The sequence below is a fragment of the Grampus griseus genome, assembly GCF_964374135.1.
Source record: "Grampus griseus genome assembly, chromosome: 8".
Classification (NCBI taxonomy): domain Eukaryota; kingdom Metazoa; phylum Chordata; class Mammalia; order Artiodactyla; family Delphinidae; genus Grampus; species Grampus griseus.
This window is the reverse complement of record NC_139002.1, coordinates 97416613-97438088: the sequence shown is the minus strand read 5'-3', so window position 1 is coordinate 97438088 and position 21476 is coordinate 97416613. Positions and strand designations below refer to the sequence as shown.

The 21476-nt window shown below is 52.9% G+C and overlaps 1 protein-coding gene across 4 annotated transcripts; it reads left to right on the top strand.

Annotated features, from left to right (window-relative positions):
- Positions 1 to 12686: 12686 nt before the first annotated feature.
- PACSIN3 (protein kinase C and casein kinase substrate in neurons 3) lies at positions 12687 to 20898 on the top strand. Of its 4 annotated transcripts, none has more exons than XM_082660390.1 (10): positions 12687 to 12750; positions 16461 to 16550; positions 16708 to 16864; positions 17620 to 17855; positions 17970 to 18125; positions 18705 to 18880; positions 19021 to 19141; positions 19310 to 19446; positions 19861 to 19982; positions 20379 to 20898. In XM_082660390.1, the coding sequence occupies exons 2-10, from the start codon at positions 16497 to 16499 to the stop codon at positions 20492 to 20494; spliced, it is 1275 nt and encodes a 424-aa protein (XP_082516516.1). In that variant the 5' UTR covers positions 12687 to 12750; positions 16461 to 16496; the 3' UTR covers positions 20495 to 20898. The 4 variants fall into 4 exon arrangements, with proteins under 4 accessions (XP_082516516.1, XP_082516514.1, XP_082516517.1 ...); XM_082660388.1 differs by lacking the exon at positions 12687 to 12750 and adding an exon at positions 12931 to 13191; XM_082660391.1 differs by lacking the exon at positions 12687 to 12750 and adding an exon at positions 13923 to 14785.
- Positions 20899 to 21476: the final 578 nt, after the last annotated feature.

Genomic DNA, 21476 nt, shown 5'->3' with positions numbered 1-21476 from the left:
GCTTAGTGTCCTCCTAAGGAGCAACCCGGGGCAGTGATGATGGGCCGGAGAGCGTGCGGCTAACTGCCCAGGCTGAGGTCTTGTGCCAAAGACCATTGCAGTGAGCCTCATAGGCGTCCCACCCGGCCCGACAGGAGACAGCTCTGATGCACCCCGCTTTCTGCGTCGAGCCAGGCAGGAGATGGGGTTGGTCGGGAACTGCTGGTCCTTTCCTTCCACCATCTAAGTCAGGTGCCAGGTGCTTTGGGAGAGTGACAGGAGACAAAAATGCATTAATGGTAGATCCTGCATTCAAGGAGCTTTCAGACAGGTAGGGACAGGAGAGAGTGCCAAAAAAAATAATAACTCTTGGAAAGAAATGATTGCTCCTAAAGAAAAATTGGAAAAAGCTTTCTTGATGGGAAGATCAGCTCAGGGTGTTAGAAATGGCAGCCAGCAGGGGAAAGGGCAAGCTAATGGTTTCTCCCCTGCAGGCCTGTAGCTGTGTTTTCAGAGCTGTGTTACAGAAGCAAGCTGCCCTCTCCCCCTTACTCAGACCAGCCATTCGTTTCACCTCAGCGGGCGCTCATTTCTGGAGGATCCTGAAGTATGAGAAACAGCCCTGCCCCTAAATAAGGTTTACAATCTACTAAGAAGAAAAATACATGCTAGGGCTTCCCTGGTGGTGCAGTGGTTAAGAATCTGTCTGCCAATGCAAGGGACACGGGTTCGAGCCCTGGCCCGGGAGGATCCCACATGCTGCGGAGCAACTAAGCCCGTGCGCCACAACTAATGAGCCTGTGCTCAAAGGCCGCAAGCCACAACTACTGAGCCCACGTGCCACAACTACTGAAGCCTGTGCGCCTAGAGTCCGTGCTCCACAACAAGAGAAGCCACCGCAATGAGAAACCTGCGCACTGCAACAAAGAGTAGCCCCCGCTCACCGCAGCTAGAGAAAGCCCACACACAGCAAGGACGACCCAACACAGCCAAAAATAAAAACAAATAAATAAACTTATTAAAAAAATATACGTGTGAAACAAGTCAAACAATTCAGGCTAGAACACAGTTGAGTACTAAACTGTGGTATGCCAACCAAGACTTTTAGATGCATTCAGAAAAGATAACTCTAATGGAGAAAGTAGTATTTAGGAAAGCCTCACGGGGAAGATGGGGTTTTGTGGAGTTTGCTGGGGAATGGAGAATAGCATCCTAAGAGGAGAAACAGATTGATGAAAGTTAGGAATGGGTGTGGGTTATGAGAAAGAGAAAAGCAGCTCCTGGCATCTGGGTGCTGGCCTGGTATTATTAGCTAGGCCTTAGTGTTCTGTAGAAATAATTTTGCAAATCATCAGCACAGACAAGGCCATTCTGTGATCACGATAGATCAACACAAAAACATAATCACTGATGTTTGAACACAGGCAAAAGTATGAACATTATTCTAACCACAGAAATGATCAAACATCCCCCTGTTATTTTGGCTAATATGAATGACTGCAGATTCTTTGTTAATCACAGCCTTAGCTTTGCTTCATTCTTACTGATAGCCAATCACAGAATCGCCCCTGTTTCCTGACAGCCTCCAATACAGAGCAAAACCCCACTTCTCTGATCCGTTATACAAACCATCCAACACAAGCCAATCCTATTTTGTTTTTTGGGTTGTTTTGTTTTGTTTTGTTTTTCTGGCCGCAACGCACAGCATGTGGGATCCTAGTTCCCCGACCAGGGAATTCGGGCCCTTGGCAGTGAGACCACGGAGTCCTAACCACTGGAATGCCAGGGAATTCCCTCCTATTTCTTTCTAATACTTTCTTCCAGAGATGTCCCACCCTTCCCCATGGTATGCATCCTCTGTTGCAATGAGCAATAGACCCAGAGTTCAACTACAGGAGTGTCCCTGATAGTATTTGGCTTGGGGGCATTTATAGGTAGATTAGGAGGCAGCTTGAAGAGGAGGAAATTGATCACATTAAGGATTTGGGCAAAGTAAGAGAGGACAGATAAAGGGGGAGGTTGAATGGCAAGCAGAAGAATTCATTCTACTGACGTTTATCAAAAACCTACACTGTTCCTGGCATTATTCCAGTCAAAAAGAATGCTGACTTTGCTGTACAGTAGAAATTAACACAACATTGTAAATCAGCCATACTTCAATAAAATTAAAAACAAAAATGCTGATATGAAAAATGTTCTTTCCCCCCATGGAGTGTGCCTTTTTTTTTTTTTTTTTTTTTGCGGTACGAGGGCCTCCCACTGTTGTGGCCTCTCCCATTGCGGAGCACAGGCTCCGGACATGCAGGCTCAGCGGCCATGGCGCACGTGGTGTGTGCCTTTTAACAGACAAATAAACCTAAAGCTACAGTATTGTGTGACAAGCTGGGTGAGAGAGGAAGCGTTGGATTCACGTGGGGTGGGGGTGGGGTACAGAAAAAGGATGCTTGAACTCAGCTTGGAGTGGGGTAAAGAAGGGGCAGTGTTGGGACTTCCCTGGCGGTCCAGTGGTTAAGACTACTCACTCCCAATGTAGGGCACGCGGGTTCGATCCCTGGTCAGGGAACTAAGATTCCACATGCCATACGGGCACGGCCAAAAAATTTAAAAAAAAAAAACAGTCAAGGAAATGTTCCCAGAGAAGGTGACACTTAAGCTGAATCTTGAGAGAAGACTGAGGGAGGGGAGAGTGGGAGAACATTCCAGGCAGAAGGAGTAGAAAATGGAAAGGCAGGAGGGTTATAGCCGTTCATGAGCAAAGGAAATGTCCTGCTTAATGCCAGATTTTCCCACCATCCCTTTTTAGGATCGAGAAGTCTTCCATGATGGATTAAAAAACAAACAAACAAACCACTGTGAGCAGTGAAAACCTGCCTTGCACATACCAGTAAAGCGCTTTGCCTCAGGTTGTGTGTTGGGCCATTCTTACCCTGAGTTTTGCTGTTCACTGCAAAGCAGCTGCTGAGGGACTTGATGTCATCCATTCCCATCTGATGAACCGTCGGGTGCAGGGTGGATAAAAGTATTTAATACATTTTTTTTGACGCAGCTAATCTGATAATGAGGTGAATGGTACAGTATTGCTCTGGTTTCATGCCACGGAGAGGCTGTGCCATGACACCACGTTTACAGATATCTTGGTTCTAACTGTGACACTACTTTTGACATAAGGCATCACAAGGCAATTCATTCAAAAGCTGCTGGTGATAACAAATCAGGGTCTCGTGTTTGCACTGGAAGCTGGGCAGACCATGAGCGTGACCCTAAATAATGCCAGTTTCTTTGATCTGCAAAACAATATGTGGCTTAGGTGTTTTCTGGAATAAATACTATGGCACGGTGGAAAGAGCATTGTACTTAGACTGTGTATGTGATCTTGGAGTCATCATTTCACTTCTCTATGCCTTAGTTTCCTCATCATAAAATAAAGGGGAGAGAAGATGTGGTCTCTCAGATCCTTTCCAGTTTTAAAATCTGTGATTCTATGACTTGCCGTTAAAGCAGCAGAAACCAGTGACTGCTTTCAACTCTGGCCTCCCTGTGGGAAGTTTCCATCTAGTAGGAACTATTTTCCTGTTGCAGGCTGATACATGACTCTGATTCTGATCAAGCTGTCGATGGATCCAAACATTCTGCTGAGTCTGCAACACCATCCATAATCCACACGGATGGTGTGTGCAGGCTTCCCACACACAGTTACTGCATGAAGTGGTTTGCAAATGACAGCCTCAAGGACTCTGCAGCATTTGCAGGGAACTGAAGTTTAAATTCCTCCTAAAGGTTTGGAAACAGACTGAATACAGCATCCAGGGTCCTTGTTGCTTGGCATCTCCAATACATATTTAACTGCCCCGGTATGAATAGATTTATAATAAAGCGAAATGAAAGCATGCTTCCTGCCCTCTGGGAACAGCATCAGTTTTCAAAAATATAATTTTGGGTAGCTTTGGAAGTGTCAAACAGCTGTGTAAATACCCCAAAACCCCACCTTCTGTCTCTGCTGTGCGGGATGAGGCACCATCCACACACTAAATCAACATCCTGTCATGAAATACCACTGGTGCAGGATGCCAGGAAACTTCTCTAGGAAGCCAGAGTTACAGGGCAGTTGCCAGAGTGCTGAAATAATATACGAAAGTGCTTTGCAAACTGTAAAGTGTTCTACAAATAGAAGTTGTTATATAATCTCCCGGCAGCATGTTATTTACTGATAAGGTTTGATAAAGGTGGTGAAGAAGCTGTTCTCAAGAGTTCTCACCAGTCGCTAAGCCATCATGGAAAGAGTGGGGACCAGAGAATCAGAAACCAGGGGTTTGAGTTCTGCCAATGCCTTCTCCTCACTCTTTTCATGCCAAAGGTCTCGAGGACTGCAAAAATCCCAAGTGGCAGAAATAAAAATGATTCTCTCTGTGGTACAGCCGAGCCAGTGCTCTGCGAGCAGATGAGTCACAGGCTGGTGGGACCGGGAGAACTACATTTACATCACTTTACATTCCGCTCTTCCCACTCGCCTCTCCACTGCCCTGCTTTGGCTCCTGTCCGTAGGAGCCAATGTCCTGTTATTAGGTCATTGTAACTTCAGCAGCATGTGACAAGAAGCTCGCCCAAGGAACCTCGGCTAACATTCTCCTTGTGGAGGAAGGTGGTGAGCTGCCCAGGTAGCTGTGGTTATAGGTGAAACCGATAGCCTCGGGAAGAGGGTGTTTCTAGGTACAGATTCACACACAATCTCCCCAACACTCCACACTCTGATTGGGCATCATTGCTGGCACATTTACTGTAATTCCCTTCTGTGCTCAAATATCCCGTGTCTAAAGGCCCCAGAATCTGAGCATTTTGTCATAATTACAGGCAGTCTGGAAGAGCAAGCCACATTTGTGTTGGCAGCATTTAGGCTGCTGATCCATTCCACAAAGAGGCACATTTGTGAAATTGGATGAAGGAAGACTGAAAGGCAGCCTGTTTTTTAAGCTCAAGAAGCATTTTACTAGATTTCCAAGATCAGCAGCTCTGGCCTCCTCTAGCCTCTTGTGGTGGGTTGAATGATGGCCCCTGAAAAGATATATCCATATCCTAATCTCCAGAACCTGTGAATGATACCTTATTTAGAAAAACAGTCTTTGCAGACGTAGTTAAGGATTTCAAAATAAGGAGATCATCTTGGATTATCCAATTAGATTGTAAATCCAGTGGCAAGTGTCCTTAGAAGAGTGAGGCAGAGGGAGATAAGACACAGAGACAGACACACAGAGAAGATGATGTGAAGAAAGAAGCAGAGACTGGAGTAATATGGCTATCAACCAAGGGATGCCAAAGAAGCTACCAGATTGCCAGCAGCCAACAGCAGCCAGCAGAAGGGCAAGGTAAGATTCTCCCCCAGAGCCTGGGGAGGGAGTGTGGCCCTACCAACACTCTGGTTTTGGACCTTTGACCTCCAGAACCGTAAGAGAAGAAATTTCTGCTGTTTTAAGTCACCAGTTTGTTCTATTTGTTATGGCAGCTCTAGGATGCTAATATACTCAGTATCTGCCATGGGTGGTCAGTATCAGCAAGAAGGAAAAATCCGCTGGCGAGCCCTCACATTCCCACTTCCTAGCTGTGTCCTAAAGCGGATCTGCACCTCTCTAAGTCTCTTTCCTCGTTTGTAAACTGGGAAGAATAAGTCCAACTGGACAGGGTTGTTACGAGGCTGAGGTGACCAAGTGCTGAGCAGCATACCTGCGATTCCATAGATACTCCACAAACTTCCCCCCCGATCCCCTTTGTCCAGCCTCACCTCAGGCACAGAGCTCCCATTCTGAGGTTGAGCTGCACAGTTTCTATACCTTCTCCCAGGTCTCGGGCTCATTAGTGAGATTCAGGATAGTGCCTGGCCCTGCCTTTTTGACACATTCTCAGATCAACATCTCAAACCTAAACTGTCCAAAGTGAAGTCTGTGGACTTCCCTGGTGGTCCAGTGGTTAGGACTCTGTCCTTTCACTGCTGAGGGCCCAGGTTCAATCCCTGGCCGGGGAACTAAGATCCCACAAGCCCTGTGGTATGGCCAAAAAAAAAAAAAAAAAAAGACAAAGTGAAGTCTGATCCTCCCCTCTTCTCCTGCCTCTTTACCATTTTCCCCATCCCAGTAAATGACCTGTCTATGTAGATACTCAAGCTGAAAACCAGGGAGTCATTTTTACTTTGTTTTAATCTATTTTTATTTTTCAACTTCTCATTTTGAAATAGTTTCAGACTTACAAAGAGTTGCAAAAACATTACAAAGAACTTTTGTTTTAATGTTTATTTATTTATTTTGGCTGCACCGGGTCTTAGTGGCGGCACGCAGGATCTTTAGTTGCAATATGTGGACTTCTTAGCTGTGGCATGCATGCAGGATCTAGTTCCCCGACAAGGGACTGAACCCCGAGCCCCCTGCATTGGGAGCGCAGAGTCTTACCCACTGGACCACCAGGGAAGTCCGAACAAAGAATTTAAATATACTCTTCCCTAATTCCCCAAATGTTACATCATACAGAACCACAATACAATGATCAAGGTGAGGAAATGAACAGGAACGACACTATTACCTAATCAACAAACTTTATTCAAATTTTGTCAAGTGCCCCACTAATGTCCTACTCTGAGTCCTCCAAACTCATGGGAGGGAGTCTTTTTTTAAATATTTATTTTATTTATCTATTTATTTATTTAGGCTGCACCAGGTCTTAGTGGTGGCACACGGGATCTTTGTCACGGCACGCAGGATCTTTAGTTGAGGCATGCGGGATCTTTTAGTTGTGGCATGCAGGCTTCTTAGTTGTGGCATGCATGTGGGATCTAGTTCCCCGACCAGGGATCGAACCCCGGCCTCCGGCATTGGGAGCCTGGAGTCTTATCCACTGGACAACCAGGGAAGTCCCTGGAGGGTGTCATTTTGAAATGTCTCTCCCCCCTACCATGCACACTTGAGCAAATTGTACCGATTCTCTCCCTCGGCTACTTCAGGCCACGCACTGAGCACCTCCACGGCTACCACCTAGAACAGGTCCCTATCATCTTGCACCTGATGACTACAGCAATCTCCTAATTGGTCTTCTTCAAATCCAGGAGCCGGTGTAGTTTTTGTGTAAAGGGCTTGATAGTAGATATTTTAGGCTTTGCAGGCATGCAATCACCATTGCAACTACTCAGCTCTGCCACTGCAGTGCCAAAGCAGCCGTAGACAATTTGTAAGCAAGTGAGTGTGGCTGTGTGCCAATAAAACTTTATTGAAAATTTTAATTTCAATAAATAATTGAAATTATTGACACTGAAATTTGAATTCCTTAAAACCTTCACATAACACATAGAGTATTCTTCTTCTTTTGATTCTTTTTAACCATTTAATGATGTAAAAACCATTCTTAGGGCTTCCCTGGTGGCATAGTGGTTAAGAATCCGCCTGCCAATGCAGGGGACACGGGTTTGAGCACTGGTCTGGGAAGATTCCACATGTCGTGGAGCAACTAAGCCTGTGTGCCACAACTGCTGAGCCTGCGAACCACAACTAACGAAGCCCGCACATCTAGATCCCATGCTCCACAGCAAGAGAAGCCACAGCAATGAGAAGCCCGTGCACTGCAACAAAGAGTAACCCACGCTCGCCACAACTAGAGAAAGCCCGCACGCAGCAAAGAAGACCCAATATGGCCAAAAATAAATAAAGTAAAAAAAAAAAAAAGGATGACTTGTATCCTTCTTTAAAAATAAATAAATAAATAAAAACCATTCTTAGCTTGTGGGCCATCCAGGCTACAGTTTGCTGATCCCCTGCTCTAATCCATTCCTCACACAACATCCAGAAAGACATTCAGATCTCTTCTGCTTAAATTCTGCACTCAGAATAAAACAAAGCCTGCAGTGTCTGGGTGCTGCCTGCCCCTCTTTACCTCACCCTGGCCCTCTCACCCTCTCACTCACCATGCCCTACCCACTCTACCCTTCTTTCCCAGGTCAAGTTCCCATTTCAGAGACTTTGCACACATCAGTCCTTCTGCCTGGAATCCTGTTTTCTAGGTTCCCTCTTTACTTAGCTAACTTCCATTTGTCTTTTGGGCCCTTATGGGGTAGAGAAGCTTAAACTTCCTGAGAGACATCTTCTCTGACCCTCTGCCAATTGAAATTATTTTCCCCTTGTTATTATTCTCTCATAGCACTTATCTTTTTTATTGCACTTTAAGACACATATCACAATTTGTAATTATGTACTCAGGCCTTTGACTTTAATAGGAAACCCCACGGAGTCAGGGACCATGTCTGCTTTGTTTGCACTGGACCAAGCGCCCAGCATTGTGTCTTGCATAGTAGGTGTTCCCTGAAAGTCAGCTAAATTAATGGATTCCCCACTAGAACTCCTCTTTCACCAAAAAGGAGGTCCCCAGTGGACTTCGGGGAAGGGCCCCAATGAACTAGGGCAGGCCTGCTGAGCAGAACCCTTGCCTGTGGAGCTGAAACGTGGACTGTGCAACTGGACCTTCCAAAGAATCTGCCCGGGGCAAATTCCTGACCCTGGAGAAACTTCCTCTACGGCCCCTGCTCTGAAACCTGCTACACATTCCCACTCTAATGCCATCCGTCTGCTGTTCTTCCTGTGTTCCAACCCAGAGACAGCCTCCCCCACTGAGGTTAACCCTTCTCAATAACTCGGACAAGTTTTTCCACCTGGGGTTGCCTGAGATCTGAAAAATATAGCTGTTGAATCAGAGTACTTTACTCAGCTGCCCATCTGGAATGCTGGGGCAATGTCCAGAGGCCACAGAGACAGACAGCAGCCTTCGGAGGAGATAAACCTTGCCTGCAGCCCTCTGCCTGCTCTAATCTACACTCTGAAGGGCTGCCAGAGTTATCTTTTAAAAGGATAAATCTGATCTAGTCACTTCCATTCATACTCCTCACTGTCTATAGGATAAAACCCAAACTCCTTAGCCCATCTTGCAAATCACCGTTCAATCCCAACCCATCTTTCCAGCCACATCTTTCATCTGCCTCTACCCCATCCTGAACTCAATGTTCTAGATATTCTAGCCGGGAACTGTCCAATACAGTTGCCACTGGCCACACGTAGCGAATACATTTTTAATTAATTAAAATTAAATTAAATTTAAAATTCAGGAACTTCCCTGGTGGTCCAGCGGGTAAAACTCCATGCTCTCAATGCAGGGGGCCCAGGTTCGATCCCTGATCGGGGAACTAGATCCCCCATGCATGCTGCAGCTAACAGTCTGCGTGCCGCAACTAAGAAGTCCGCATGCTACAACTAAAGATCTTGTATGCCGCAACGAAGTTTCCGCGTGTCGCAAGTAAGATCCGGTGTAGCCCAAATTAATTAATTAATTAATTTAATTAAAATAAATTAATAAAATTCAGTTCCTCTATCACACTAGCCACATTTCAAGTGCTCAATAACCACACGTGGCTAGTGACTACCATATTGGATAGCACAGCTATTTTCCATTAATGCAGAAAATTCTATTTGGACAGCACCGTTTCAGACAATAAGACCCATCACCATCTCCTAAAACAAAACTCTTTATCTTAATGATATATTTTACACATAAGTACATTCTCATTGTTAATTTTCAAACATTACAAAACTCTCCCTCACCAATTCTTTCTAGACAGAATCATCAAAATCAGTTTGGTGTATAGTCTCTGAATATTTTGAGTGTTCTGCTTTTTCTTCAACAGTGTCTTGGAGGTTTTCATATAAGAGCACATCTCTACCTCCCCTGTGCTTTAGTTATTGCAGAGTAATCCAAGAGCATGAATGGACTTTAGGTTATTGAACCATTGCCGCCTTTTTTTTTTTTTTTTTTTTGCGGTACGCGGGCCTCTCACTGTTGTGGCCTCTCCCGTTGCAGAGCACAGGCTCCGGACGCGCAGGCTCAGTGGCCATGGCTCACGGGCCTAGCCGCTCCGCGGCATGTGGGATCTTCCCGGACCGGGGCATGAACCCGTGTCCCCTGTATCGGCAGGCGGACTCTCAACCACTGCGCCACCAGGGAAGCCCCATTGGCTTCTTTTTTTAAAAAAATTAATTTTTTTATTTATTTACTTTTGGTTGTGTTGGGTCTTTGTTGTTTCACGCGGGCTTTCTCTAGTTGCCGCAAGCGGGGGCTACTCTTCGTTGGGGTGCGCGGGCTTCTCATTGCAGTGGCTTCTCTTGATGTGGAGCACGGGCTCTAGGTGCACAGGCTTCAGTAGCTGTGGCCCGCGGGCTCTAGAGTGCAGGCTCAGTAGTTGTGGCGCACGGGCTTAAGTTGCTCCGAGGCATGTGGGATCTTCCTGGACCAGGGATTGAACCTGTGTCCCCTGCACTGGCAGGCGAATTCTTAACCACTGTGCTACCCAGGAAGTCCCTCAACCATTGCCCTCTTGATGGACATTTGTTTCCAGTTTTTCCCTATTGCAAACAATACTATATGCAAACATCCTTGTATCCTTTTCTGGACTTGTACATGTTTGTCTACGGTAGATACCGAAAAGTGGAATTGCTGGGTCACCAGGTCATATGCTAACACCTCTGGGGCTTGGCACACCCAGGTGCTCCCGCCTAGAATGCCTCTCCACATGACTAACTCCTGCTTATCAAAACCAGTCAAGTGTCATCACCTGGTGAGAAGTGGTCTCTTCTGCTTCTGTTTTCCCATAGTACTTCCTGTCCATATCGTATCATTGTCATACCCTTAGGACTCAGCCTTATTTATCTTTGTATTCAACATCCAGCATAGGGCTTAGCATAAAGCAAAAATTTAAATGTTTTCTTAACTGGATGAATGAATGAATAAATAAACACATGAAGGTACAGTGGTTAGGACATTCCAGAAACTCAAGGTGAGTGAGTCTGTGAATGTTGTGAACTTGGGCTTTGGACCAACCTGCCACCTGGTGCCCCGGGCCAAGCTACCTCTGGGTTTCTGTCTATCCAGCCCTCTGACCTTGCGCATCTCATCTTGAACTCTGTTCAAGTTGGGTACCTCACTGATGGAGCCGTGTGAGTGTGTAGGGGCTCTGGCCGCAGCACAGAAATCTGAGCACTGGGGCAGCACTAGGATGGGGTTGGCTTTCCAAGGTCAGCTCTGTCTCCTTTCACCCTTGAAACAGCTCAGTATGCTCAGGTTTTGTTGTTGGTTTTTTTTCTCTCCCTACAGTACCTTAGGGGCAATTAAGATCAGCGGCAACATTTGTGCTCTCTGCCTCCAGATTTGAATCCAAGGGAAGCCAGATGTTTTCCACTCCGCATTCCCTTCTCCTTGTGGTCTGATGAATAGCCCTGGTTTTTTTTTGTCTCTCTGTGGCCTGGCTTCCCTAGATCCCAAAGCCTGGCTTGCAGTCTTTATTTTTAATAGGGTTTTAATAGGTGGCTCCTGTAATTAATTTCATTCTTGTGTTTTCACACTTTCTCTCCAGGTGCCTAAAGCCCCCAGGCACTTGGTGGGATGTTAACTGATTTTGAATAATACAAAACAGTATGGCTGTCATTAGATATTACCTCAGCTCCTCTCATTTGCAGTCGTTTTATAATCATTAATTGCCTGGGGCACATGCCCGTTTGGGAGGTCAGCCCAGTCACCTGTCATGTTTCATAGAGGTAGAAACAGAGAGATGCAGAAAAGGGACTTGTCCAAGCCCCAACAGAGAGTGGGTGTTGAAACTTGTTTCAGAAGCTGCACCCTGAAAGCGCCAAGTCAAGGATCCACTACTCAGGTACGATTGGCCAAACACGGCTTGTCTCGGGTGCCCCATAGGCGGTTTCACCCTCCCACAAGGACTGCGGAGCGAGTCAGCCCTCAGCGGCTAAAATTACCACCTGAAATTACCCGCCATTCTCTTCAGGGCCCCTTTCCATTTTACGAGCGGATTTATCTGCACAAAGAACGCGTCCGTGATTCCTCCCGGATTTAGAAACTACATAGTTTTGCTATTTTTAAAGCCGCCGTTTACAAATCCATACACACGTACTCACACTCCTCGGGGAGTGGGGGTGGGACGGGCTTGCGGGGAGTGAGGACGAAGAGTACGTGCTGGAAAGAGAACAGCGTGGCTCTTGGCTTCCCAGAGAGCCGCGCGGTCCCCTGGGGGCGCACTCCTCGGAGCGCGCGGCGGGGTTCGCAACCGCCAGCCATGTGCGCGGTCTAGACCATCTGAGTACCCCCGGCGTCGGACCAAGCACACCTGCGCTCCCTCCCTCCTGCCAGGCCGCCTGGTCACTGGGCCCAGGAGGGAGAGGGAGGGGCGGGGAGGGAGAGGGAGGGGCGGGGAGACCGAGCAGGTGGCGATTAGGTCAGCCTCAGAACATTCTTGGACCGCTCCAGCAGTGGATATAAATAACCGATGGACAGGCTCCGAAAAATCCCGGGGTGGGGGGCAAGGGGGTGAGGAAGAGGGATTTATTAAGGGGCGGGGGAGTGGCATCGTGGCGATCTGCAAAGATCTACTAACAAAGGGGGTGGAGGGGCGAAGGGATTTAAGAATGAATCGTGGTACAAAATCTGGGAATAAGAACACGGAGGGGGAGGAGCTCGTGCCGTTCTGCCCCACCTCCACTACTTGTCTGCCCAGTCCTCAGAATGGGCCCTCGGATTGGTAAGGAGGGCTGTGCAAAGAAAGGGCACGGCTTTGGGGTCCCGACCCTGCCCGACTACAGATCTTGTGCAAGCTATTAAAGGTCACTGAGCCTCAGTTTTTTCATCTATACGATGGGAGTCCTAATGCTTACAAGGAGATGATTGTGAGCCTCGTGGGAGTTAAGAAAGGTGTGCTCAGCAAAAAGAGTAAGGCAGGGTAGCCCCCAGACCTCCCTCCGAAGGGAGCCAGTGCAGGCCCGATCCCTTCGCATTTCCACCGCTCTCCCAGGCTCTGCGGAGGCCGGGGAGGGGCAAAGCCGAAATCTGACTCCCTATAGCCGCGCGGCGCCACCCTGGGGAGTCGGCCCTGGCGCTTCTCAGGCGGGAGCCGAGACCCCACGGCCCGCGCCTCGGGAAGCGCCGGTCGCTGCTATGCCGGCAGCCCCTGCCCCGGCCGCTGGCCGGTGGGGTTGCGGCCGCAGCAGCGAGGAGAGGGCGGGGCCGGGGGCTGGGCTTCCCGGGGGAGGGCCCGGCGCGCACCGGGAGGCGGCGGCCCGGGCCCGGGAGCGGCAGGACTTGGGCCGGAGCGTGGCCGGACCCCCACCCGCCGAGGCGCCCAGGGAGGACGCGGTGAGTGCTGCCCGGGCGGGGCGGGGAGGCGGCGGCGGGAGCCGCGGCTCGAGCACGCCCTCTCCTCCTCCGGCTCCTGAAGTTTGCAATGGCAGTGACTCCCTCCCCGAGCCCCCGGCCACCGCGCTCTGCGGGAGGACAGCAAGAGCTGCCGCCGAGCCGAAGGGGTCTATTATCTGCGGCGCCGCGCACCCGGCGGGGACCTGCCGGGGAGAGGGAGGCGTCGGGGCTGGCGGGCCACACCATCTCCTGGGGCCCCTAAAAGGCCCCAATCCGCCCTGGGACCCCAGTAGGGGTCTTACTCCCCAGGACCCCTCGCCCTTAGCAAAGAGCCCCAGTTCCTGGGGCCGCAGCCCCGGGCAACCATCTGCAGTTCGAGGCGGCGCCGGCCAAGGCAGGGTGCGCCCCCTCCCCTCAGCGATGACCGGCTGGCCCCACCCCCGCCGAGACCAAGTTCAACAAGTTTGCCCAAGAAGTCCTAGCTAGAGTCTCCATGGCTAGGCCTGGCCCGGCCGCTCCGCGTGGGCTCCATGGGCTCCGGGTCGTGCAGCGCCGGGCCCGCAAGAGGGCCAGGTCGAAGGGAGCCGTCCTTAAGGGTTGAGGTTAGAGACGGCAGCCCCTGGCCTCCGAGGTCTGGTGTGAGCGCTCCGGCTTTGGAGCGCGTCATCAGGGAGCAGGCACCTCAGGCGGCAGGTCGGGTTTCCAAAAGCGCCCCTTTGTTATGCCCCTCCCTGGCCCTGCCTCCTCTTCTTTCCCCGCGCTACCCCCTCCCCCAGGCTCCCGGGCCTCTCTGGCTGCTGGTTCCAGTCGCTCTTGCCTAAGTACCCCTCTCTGGACCAGTCGACCGGCCCCTTCTGTGCCTTCAAATCCTCGGGCTGCGGGCGGATCGTGAGGGGCGGCTGGGAGAAGAGGTCCTGAGGCCAAGCCCGTGCCTCAGGACAGAGGATGGGCAGGGCAGGGCAGCAGTGCTCCCTCCCAGGGGCATGCCCCCGGCTTCTGGAAAGGGTGGGGGCTAGTCTGGTTGGGGGTACATACCAGCCTCAGGTAAGGGAGTGGGTTCTTCCCTGAACTCCAAGACTCCCTACCTTGGCTTAGCAAGCTGTGAGGAGACCCTGCCAAGCCCCAGAGGACTTGTCCCAGCCCAGTAGGTGCTGGCTCCATGGGCTGGGAAGGTTCATTATCTGCTTTCTGAGCACTTGCTGGTGGTGGAGTGTGTTCTGGGGACCAATCTGGGTCTCTGCTGGGGTCAGGAGGCACAGGGTGCTGGCCCTTCTCCGCAGGGGCCAAGGCACAAGGCCCACCCCTGCTGCTAGGTCCCGTGGGGCAGTGGGGCCTGGCTGTGCCTGGGGCTTGGGCTTGTGTTTGCTCTGGGAGGCTGAAGGGAGCAGTGCCAGCCCTGCACACACAGCTTGCTCTGTTCTGGGGCCAGAGAGAGGGAACGGGTGGGGGGCAGCTCTCCCGGGAGCCAGGAGCCCAGAGGCTGGAGCAGGCAGGGGGCCCAGGCCCCTGGATGCCTGACTGGGACAGCTCTGAGGCCCTGGGATTTACAGCTGCAGCTGGGTTTCTCTCCATCTGGTTGGCAAGTCCTTTCTGGGTAAGTGGGACAGACTCAAGAGGAAGCAAGGGGAAGTGCTGAGGACCCTGGTGGGGCCAGCTGCTCTGCTCCTCTCCTGCTCTGGGCCCAGGCACCTCCACTGTAGGCCTGAGCTCTCCCTCCTGTTAGCTGAGTGGTGGAAGCCCACTCAGGCCATGCTTTCTCAAAGCTGCTATAGCCAGTGGGTTTCCTGGTCTTCAGGTGGATGTCATTTGTTTTCTCATTCAGCTACTAACTAACTCCAGTGCCTGCAGAAACACAAACTGGACCCTCAGGAAGTCTCTGCCAGTGACTGGGGACAGATCCTGTCCTGTAGTCACAACCCAATGGGATATAGACAGGTGGGAGATGGGGATGGAGGAATGGGCGGGGGGCTGGAGAAGGTGCCTCACTCTGAGTTTTGAAGGATGGGGAGAGATTTACCAGTTTGGGGAGTACTGTGATAGAGCCCTGCTTTGGGAGCAACAAGCACACTGTCCTCCTGGGTCTGGCGGTGTCCCTTGGGCTTGCTCAGAGGAGGAAGTGATTTCCTTCTAGGGGCTTGAATTGATGCTGGGGACAGCTGAGACCCTGCCCAGAGACAGGAGGGGAGTGGCCGCATGCCACTGTGTCCTCTAGCCCCTGGGGGTGGTGGCTCTGGGGTTGGAATCTGCCTTGTCCTCCTCCGCAGTTCTGGAGCACACTGTCATAACTGGCTGATCACCTGTCTGACACCCCGTGCTGCCCCATACTCTGGGCTTTCTGAGGGTGGGGCTGAGTTACTCATTATCCACGGAGCCCTTTGGGACCTCATAGTGGATGCTGTGGAGCGGGATGTGTGTCCCTCGTGACTGTCGGGCCCCTCACATTTCTTGTTCATTGCCTGGTTTGAGTCTTGTACCGGCCCTGGCACGGAAGCAGACCAGGAGGTGGAATTTCCATCTTAGGAGGGAGCTGAAGCCCCTTAGGAGAGGACAGTCTAATGCACTTGTTCGAGCTTCATGGCCAAGATAAGACTCAGGCCTCTTGGTTCCCAGTCTGCTCTTCCCAGCACGGGGAGCTACTGCAGTGTGGCTGGGCACCCTCTGACCTGGCCTGGTCTGGTAAAGGGTCGCCTTGTTCAAGGAGAGGCCACAGAGCCCTGGCTTGGGCAGGCGTCCTCTTGTCTCATCTGCGGTTGGGGCAGTGAGAGGCTCTCTGCCCACTACCCACCCCCGCCGGCCATGTAATCCCCAGCTGGACCATGTGACCCGACTGGCATTCTCCTGGTTGGAATCTGGCGCTTCTGACAGCAGTTGCTATATTGGGGGAGCTGGGCACCGCCCTGGACACTGTCAGCTCCACCCTCACCCCCTGCTTTGCTCTTGTTAGCTCCAAGGCAGAATCACAGTGGCAGCTTTGAGAGTTGGACCCTAACCCAGGTCCCTGAAGTGAGCTCTAGGCCCCAGGTACATGGAGTGAGGTGGTGGCGAGGGCAAACCAGGGCGAGAGGAGGACCTTTGAAACTACCATCTTTGCCCCCACCCTGGGCCCTCCTGGGGACTTCCAGACCCCTGCCTGCTAAGTCCTGGCTCTTAACAGTTCCTTGGGTAGTGGGGACGGCAGTGGGGGGCAAAAGCCAGGGATAGGAGAGGGTCTTTTCCTATCCCCAAAAGTGTGCGTCTGGCTTCCCTGCTTACCCCTCTGCCCTCTACAGCTCTAATCCGCCACCATTCCGTGCTGCGGGGACACCATGGCTCCAGAGGAAGATGCTGGAGGGGAGGCCCTAGAGGGCAGTTTCTGGGAGGTGAGCAGCTAGCTGGGTCCCAGGTTTGGGGGTGGCACGGAAATGCTCACCCCTCTCTGGGCCCAGTCATCTGTCCAAGGGAGGAGCCTAGCTGTCAGCCCCGGCCCCTGCCGGGGGCTTCTCCCTGGTGACACTATCCTTCTCGTATCCTCCCCAGGCTGGCAACTACAGGCCGACGGTGCAGCGGGTGGAGGATGGGCATCGGCTGTGTGGGGACCTGGTCAGCTGCTTCCAGGAGCGCGCCCGCATTGAGAAGGCCTATGCCCAGCAGCTGGCCGAATGGGCCCGCAAGTGGAGGGGCTCCGTGGAGAAGGGTGAGCCTGTGCTCGGGCCTACTGGGAGAAGAGGGCTGCCGCGGGTGGGGTGACCAGGCAAGGCAGCTTCTTTTTGCACCTCTCGTGGAAAAGTTCGAGGCTTCCACGTCTGCCTTCCCTTTAAAGCAAGACGATCCTCCCGGTTATTCTTATAGCTGTGCTGTTAGAGTTCCCAAAGTACTGTCATGAGTCATTTTGATATTTCTAACAACCCTATAATGGAGATGGTCTTCTTCTACCCATTTTCCAGAGGAGAATGTGGCAGTTCAGAGAGGCTAAGTGACTTGCCTGAAGTCACACAGCTAAGAAGAACTAAAGCTTGAGCTCAGGCCTTCTGACTCAGGAGCTTGAGATCTTTCCATCCAAACAAGCTGCCTTCCTTGGGAACGGACACTAGTTCTTCCTTCTGAGGCAATAGAATATAGTGGATTATACCACAGTCCTGGGTTTGAATTTCAGCTCCAATTGTAGCTATAATGCTTTGGGCAATTACTTTCACTTCTCTGGGCTGCCTTTTTGCTGGTTCCATGTTGTTTGTGACACTGTCTTCACAATGGTGGATGAGACAAGGATCCAGTGAGATCTCGTATGTCCAGGTACAGATTAGGTATTCAGTAAGCAGCAGCTGACATTATTTGTTGTTATCTTTGCATTTCTGCTCCACGTCTGGCACCCAGAGCAGCACCCGACGAGAGGGGGTGGGCTCATTGCAAGTGGCATCCCCGGCCCAGCCCAAGCCCCTTCCCTCCCTGCAGGCCCTCAGTATGGCACGCTGGAGAAGGCCTGGCATGCCTTCTTCACTGCGGCCGAGCGGCTAAGCGCCCTGCACCTGGAGGTGCGGGAGAAGCTGCAGGGCCAGGACAGCGAGCGGGTGCGCGCCTGGCAGCGGGGGGCCTTCCACCGGCCTGTGCTGGGCGGCTTCCGCGAGAGCCGGGCTGCCGAGGACGGCTTCCGCAAGGCCCAGAAGCCCTGGCTAAAGAGGCTGAAGGAGGTGAGCCTGGGCGGGATGGGCAGCAGAGGCACACGCCTTCCTGGGTCAGCCTGGGGCTAGAGGGGGCCAAAGCATGGCATGCAGGGTCCAAAGTGGTCCCTGTGTGTGTGCCAGGTCGAGGCTTCCAAGAAGAGCTACCATGCGGCCCGGAAGGAGGAGAAGACAGCCCAGACTCGGGAGAGCCACGCGAAAGCGGACAGCGCTGTCTCCCAGGAGCAGCTGCGGAAGCTGCAGGAGCGGGTGGAACGCTGCTCCAAGGAGTCCGAGAAGGTACCGGCTGAGGGACTGGGCTGGCCCAGGTCAGGGCTTCCTGAGTGCCTTTTCCAGTCCCCAGCAGTTGTATTGCTCTCATCCTCACCTGCCACCTTCTCTCCAGATTATCAGTTAAGGGAGGAACCTGAGAAAGATGATGCTTTACTCAGGAGAGAAATGGTGTGGTTTCGGGCACTGGGATAATCTTCGCAGTTGCGGAGAACTTCCCAGCTCCTTTCCTTTCACAGTGTCCCACCTGGGACAAGTTCTCACGTTGTCTACCCTGCCAGAGCGCCCTTCCTCCAGCTCTGCACATCGAGCTCCTCCCTGTCCTCTGAGGTGCTGCTCAGTTTCCACCTCCTCCGGGAAGCCTTTTCTGATTTCTCCCACTGCTCCCCATAGGTTGACCTCATCTCACTCTCCACCAGACTCTTAAAGCTGCTGTGCCTGAATGCCACCTCCCTTGTTAGGCTCCTGGGGTTCCTCAAGGGCAGGAGCCAGGTTTTGGGACCCTGGTGCCTAGCCCACAGGAGGTGCTCAGTAAATACTAGCAATACAAGGTCTTGTCCTCACCAGACCCCCTCCTCTCCCACCCAGATGAAAACCCAGTACGAGCAGACGCTGGTGGAGCTGCATCGTTACACCCCACGCTACATGGAGGACATGGAGCAGGCCTTCGAGACCTGCCAGGCTGCCGAGCGCCAGCGGCTTCTCTTCTTCAAGGATATGCTGCTCACCTTACACCAGCACCTTGACCTCTCCAGCAGTGAGAGGTATGGCCTGCAGGGTGGGCATGGAGATCTGGGTGATGCTGGGTCTCCTCCATCTCCCCTGGGCTCTGGTTGGGCTGAATGAGATTGGGGTGCGCAGAGGCCCAGGGCTTCCCAGCCTGAGGGTTGTGCCTGGGGCACAGGTTCCACGAACTCCACCGAGACCTGCATCAGGGCATCGAGGCAGCCAGCGACAGGGAGGATCTGCGGTGGTGGCGCAGCACCCACGGGCCGGGCATGGCCATGAACTGGCCCCAGTTTGAGGTACGTGTTCCAGGCAGGCTGGGGCTGGGAGGTGGGGTGGGCTCCCACTGGGCTCAGCCTGGACCTCAGGAGGGAGGCTGGGGCTTGGGACGAAGGAGGTCAAGGTGGCCTGGGTGGTCGGCCACCAGAGCCTGCAGCCCCGCCTGACCCTGAACACTGCCCCCACAGGAGTGGTCCTGGGACACACAGAGGACAATCAGCCGGAAGGAGAAGGGTGGCCGGAGCCCTGACGAGGTTACTCTGACCAGCATCGTACCCACAAGAGATGGTGCTGCATCCCCACCCCAGTGCCTGGGGTCCCCAGGGTGAGAGCCAGGATTCGGGCTGTGGGAAGGAAGCAGCTCTGCCCCCTGCTCTGCCCTCCTTCCTCTGTCTCTTCCCTTCATTCCCGTCACACCTGAAGTGGGTTGAAAATCGGTGCCAGGTACCTTAGGGGTTGTAACGCTTATGAGTTGTAATGATGCCAGTTTTTATGGTGGTTTAGACTCGCCAGGCGTCTCCCACGTTCCCTCTCATCTACTGCTCATGTCAGCTCTGTGTGGCAGAAGGGTGCCTGAGCTTGCAGGCATTCATGGCAGAGGTCAGGCTAGAATTGCAGCTTTTCCCCACCTGCCTCTCCCTGGGTTCCTCCAGGAGGTGAGCCCTTGGCCCTGAGTCCTAGGCTCTCTCGCTCATGTTCCTTGTGCCCTGAGACTGCCCCTTTGTCCTTCCCTCTCTAGCGGCGGGCAGGATGAGGAGTGGTCAGATGAGGAGAACCCCCGGAAGGTTGCTACTGGGGTCCGGGTGCGGGCACTCTATGACTACGCGGGCCAGGAAGCTGATGAGCTGAGCTTCCGAGCAGGTACCCTGGAACTCCTTTCTTGATCCCTTCCAGACTTCAGCCCCTCCACCCCTTTTCCCTGCCCCTTTACTAGCCTGAGCAGGATTGTGGAAAAGGGAAGCCAGACATCCACTTATCAAGGGCCAGTTCTCTGACTCTTAAGGCTGCTCTGGGTCCAGCCCCCAGGAGTCAGAGTGTCCGCTTGGAGTCCTCATTTGCCTCTCAAAGTCATCAGCTGCGGCCTGACTGCTGCATTCAGGGTTGGGGGTGGAGTGGCTGACTTTGACCTCCCTCTGCCTGAGCCAGGTCTCTTCTAGCTGGGCTCTCCGACTACCCCCTCCCCCTCAGTCCTTGACCCAATTGCAGGAATGGGGCTGGGCCAGGACAATTGCCAGTGACCAATCCCCCTTCTCGCAGGGGAGGAGCTGCTGAAGATGAGCGAGGAGGATGAGCAGGGCTGGTGTCAGGGCCAGCTGCAGAGTGGCAGGATTGGCCTGTACCCGGCCAACTATGTGGAGTGTGTGGGGGCCTGACCTGCCCTGGCAGCCCTTCTGCAACGTTTCTCCACCCTGGGTCAGAGCCCAGCTTGTCTGGACAGCGGGACCTGAGGGCCTTGAACCATCCTGCCCCTGCTGCCCCTCTGTCCCTTGAGGAGGGAGGAAGTCCTGGGACCCAGGGAACGGGAGGGGCCTGTGTCTAAGAAGGGACTGGTAGGGAATGGCCAACTGAGTCTAGGCTGAGGGGAAGATGGGGAGGTCAGGAGGTGACAGAAGGGCCCAGGGGTGCCTGGGCCTCCCCAAGAGTCCTCCAGTCTCCCCAGGAGCTGTGGGATGCAGTTCCTGATCTCTGTGTTTTGGGGTTCCTGGGGTTGGCCTGGGGTGAGTGTAGTTCTGGGCTAGCAGCACTCTTTTGTGGCTTGTTCTAGTGTGTATTAAACTTGGAAGAAAAAACAAAACAGGCTTGTGTGCATCTTTTTCGCTATTCCACCCTTGCCAGGCTGCCGAGGGCATCTGGAGAGAGGCACTGAGGAGGTCGTGGGCCTGGAGTATATTGGGGGGGCGGGGGTTGGGCGAAGGTCTGCCAGCCTGGTACCTGTTCTGGGCCTTCGGGACCCTAACCTGGGGTGGAAGGGACTCGAGATCAGAGTTGGTGTGAGCCATCCAGGCTTGGTGGAGGCTGGGTGCTGAGTTCTGAGCCAGGCGGGAGCCCAGCCAGTTTATCTTCCCGTCCAGGCCGGCGGGACTACGACTGCTTGGTAGGACTGTTAATCATTACTCACCGGTCGGCAACTGGCCTGAGCTAAGGCCGGGTGCCGGGCCTCGCAGTCCACGCTTCTGTGAGGTGGCTCCACCTTCTGGGGGTGGCGGGGCTTGCGGGCGGCTCTGCGGCGAGGTTTGGGCCTGTGGGCCGGCCGTCGCCCCGCCCCGGCTGCGGATTGGCCCCGGCGCGGCGCGGCGCGGCGCGGCGCGGCGTGGATTCGGGCGACCTCGTGGGGCCCGGGACGCTGACGTCTCG

Coding starts and splice junctions, on each gene's coding strand:
- PACSIN3 (XM_082660390.1), top strand. CDS start 16,497: ATGGCTCCAGAGGAAGATGCTGGAGGGGAGGCCCTAGAGGGCAGTTTC. Junction 19,447..19,860: donor CAGTGCCTGGGGTCCCCAGG/GTGAGAGCCAGG, acceptor TTCCCTCTCTAG/CGGCGGGCAGGATGAGGAGT. Junction 19,983..20,378: donor TGAGCTGAGCTTCCGAGCAG/GTACCCTGGAAC, acceptor CCCTTCTCGCAG/GGGAGGAGCTGCTGAAGATG.